The sequence below is a fragment of the Pinus tabuliformis genome, chromosome 6 (genome assembly GCF_031772625.1).
Source record: "Pinus tabuliformis cultivar Carrire ecotype Pingquan chromosome 6, CPIR1, whole genome shotgun sequence".
In the NCBI taxonomy this organism is placed as follows: Eukaryota; Viridiplantae; Streptophyta; class Pinopsida; order Pinales; family Pinaceae; genus Pinus; species Pinus tabuliformis.
This window is the reverse complement of record NC_142292.1, coordinates 891,457,475-891,460,032: the sequence shown is the minus strand read 5'-3', so window position 1 is coordinate 891,460,032 and position 2,558 is coordinate 891,457,475. Positions and strand designations below refer to the sequence as shown.

General features: G+C 35.6%; 1 protein-coding gene across 1 annotated transcript; it reads left to right on the top strand.

Annotated features, from left to right (window-relative positions):
• The first annotated feature begins 552 nt into the window (after positions 1–552).
• LOC149261788 (protein JINGUBANG-like) lies at positions 553–1,140 on the top strand. The gene has a single exon (XM_089371090.1). It carries the CDS (start codon positions 553–555, stop codon positions 1,138–1,140), a length of 588 nt encoding a protein of 195 aa, XP_089227216.1.
• The last annotated feature ends 1,418 nt before the right edge of the window (positions 1,141–2,558 follow it).

The window sequence follows — 2,558 nt, the reverse complement described above, 5'->3', positions numbered from 1 at the left end:
AAGTTTATAATAGGCCAAATTCTTATACAAAATACATCTGAAATGTGAGTTCATAACTAGGTAAGTTTTGAGCCAAAATTGGCATGAAATCTAAGGCAAGGGAGGCCAAATCTTAAGTTGCACTGAATCTAAAATCACCTTAGAAATCAAGCCCCTATTTTCCTTATAAATAGATATGTAATTCCCTTCAAAAAGTAGACAAAAAGAGCCCCAAAACCGTGAAATAAACCTCGTCGAGGTAGCACATCATCCCTAAACCTCACTCGCACTTAACTCTTCTTTTCACACCAGGTTCATGAGGTGTGAACCTCTTCTTTCTTCTTGGAATAGATCCAAGTTGAGTGAGTTAGAAAATGAACAAGGATATGACCTATTTATAGGCCTTTTTGACCCCAAATAGGGCCAACTTGACCTCTAACCGGCCCGACCTAACCATTTGCGAAAAGTAATATATAAACCGCGGTGAAGCACACGGGCGAAATATCGTCGCGCGCTTATCACGACGGTTTCTTGTATTCTGGTTCTTGGGACTAGACCGTCAAGGTGTGGAGAATGTCGGATCTCAAGTGCGACGAAACCATCGAAGCTCACGAAGACGCCGTGAACGTCATTGTTGTATTCTCCGAAAGATGGCTCTTCAGTGGCTCGGATGACTGCACGGTCAAGCTCTGGAGAAAAAATATCGGACGGCCGCCGCATTTGCTGCTGGCCACCCTACGAGACCAGAACTGGCCCGTCAAAGTTCTTTCTCTGAACTCCAATGGATCCGTGCTGTACGCGGGAACTTCCAACAGTAGAATAATTTGCTGGCAGAAAGATCGATACTCCTCCACCCAAATGCACCACACCGGCGTCCTTAAGGAACATCTGCACGCAGTTCTATGTCTGGCAACAATGGCGGATTCTGATCTGCTGTTCAGTGGTTCCGCCGATGGAACCATTATTGTCTGGAACAGGGGATTGGAGTCCGACGTGCATACTTGTTTGGCAACTATTCGAACATATGGAGGCCCTGTACAATGTATTGCTACCACTTTTGAAGCAAAACATAGGTATCTGCTTTTTAGAGGAAGCCTTGATGGAACAGTGAAAATGTGGCGCATTATTATAAAACACAGGCTTGTGAGTCCAGACCATTGATAGGAGAAGTTATTTCAGACTTTCCAGCCGGAAATGAAGAGACAATTTTAAGCATGGTTTTCTGTATCTTCTAACTCCATACTTTTCCTGGCTTGATGTACAAGTTTAAGCTTGTGTTAATCTTAAACGTATTTTAGCAAGAGGCAGAAACAGAGAAAGGAAAAAATTATATCCTGTATGACTGTATATTGTAAAGTGCACTAAAATTTGCAAACAAAATTTTAATTTTTCCTCACATAATGATTGTATTTTTACTCAATTTTCTGATAATGCTTTTGTGTGTTTTTTTTTCTTTTAAATTATGTTTAAGTGTTTAGCTTTTCTCTTTTTCCGTTAATAATTTTCCAGCTTCTGGTTTCCCACTTGTAAATCTCGGATTATTAAGTATAATAATTTTCCAGCTTCTGGTTTCCCACTTGTAAATCTCAGATTATTAAGGTATAAAATATTTTTCAAAATTTTTATTTTAATAATCAAAACATACAATCTCAGATTATTAAGGTATAAAATATTTTTCAAAATTTTTATTTTAATAATCAAAACTATGTTAATATAAATTTTTAGCAGGTGAAGAGGGCCCTATAATACTTCTGCTTGGGAACTAGCCTTTCCCTTTTAAAAAAAGGTTTTAGCAGGGGAAGAGATGGAAAAAATTGTATCCTGTGCACTAAAATTTGCAAACAAAATTTTAATTTTTCCTCACATAACGATTGTGTTTTTACTAAATTTGTGTGATAATGATTTTGTGTGCGTTTTTCTTTTAAATAATATTGAAGTGTTTTCTTTCCCTTTCCCCTTCACAAATTTTTTCAGTTCCCGTTTCCCACTTGTAAATCAGATTAATAAGGGATAAAATATTTGTCAAAATGATCATTTTAGTTATTAAAAACATGTTTATATAAAATATAAAATTATTGATTAATTTAAAATTTAAGTTATTAGTTTAGGCCAAGCTTGTCTCTGTGTATGCAAAAAACAAAATAAGTAGTAAAGCAGTACAAGCATCCGGAGTCCTTTGAAATGGTCAGTGTTCCTTGCAATGTAATGGGAGTCCAAGTTTACAAGTTTCTTAGCGAGCAAACAAATTTTGTTGTTTCTTTTTGTGAGCAAATTATTCATGTTGAACAATATTTCTTACTCTACTTTGTTACATTCCACGAGTTCTTTCCCTTTGATGGTTTCAATTCACCAATAGATATCAATTATATGCTATTTATTAATCAATGTTTTTTTCAATCTTCTCATTACATATGAATCAACTTTTTACTCTAGCTTTTAGTTTAATTAAGTCTATTTCTTCCATGGTTGTTTCCTAATAATTAAAAACCAAAGCTTCTATGTTGGTTTGAACCTTTGAACAAGGAGGTTCAATTCTCCCTTTGCTTTCATAATAGCCTTGAAAAAATATTTAAGGTGAA

Bases quoted from the DNA above. Each gene is read 5' to 3' on its own strand.
- LOC149261788 (XM_089371090.1), top strand. From the start codon at position 553: ATGTCGGATCTCAAGTGCGACGAAACCATCGAAGCTCACGAAGACGCC.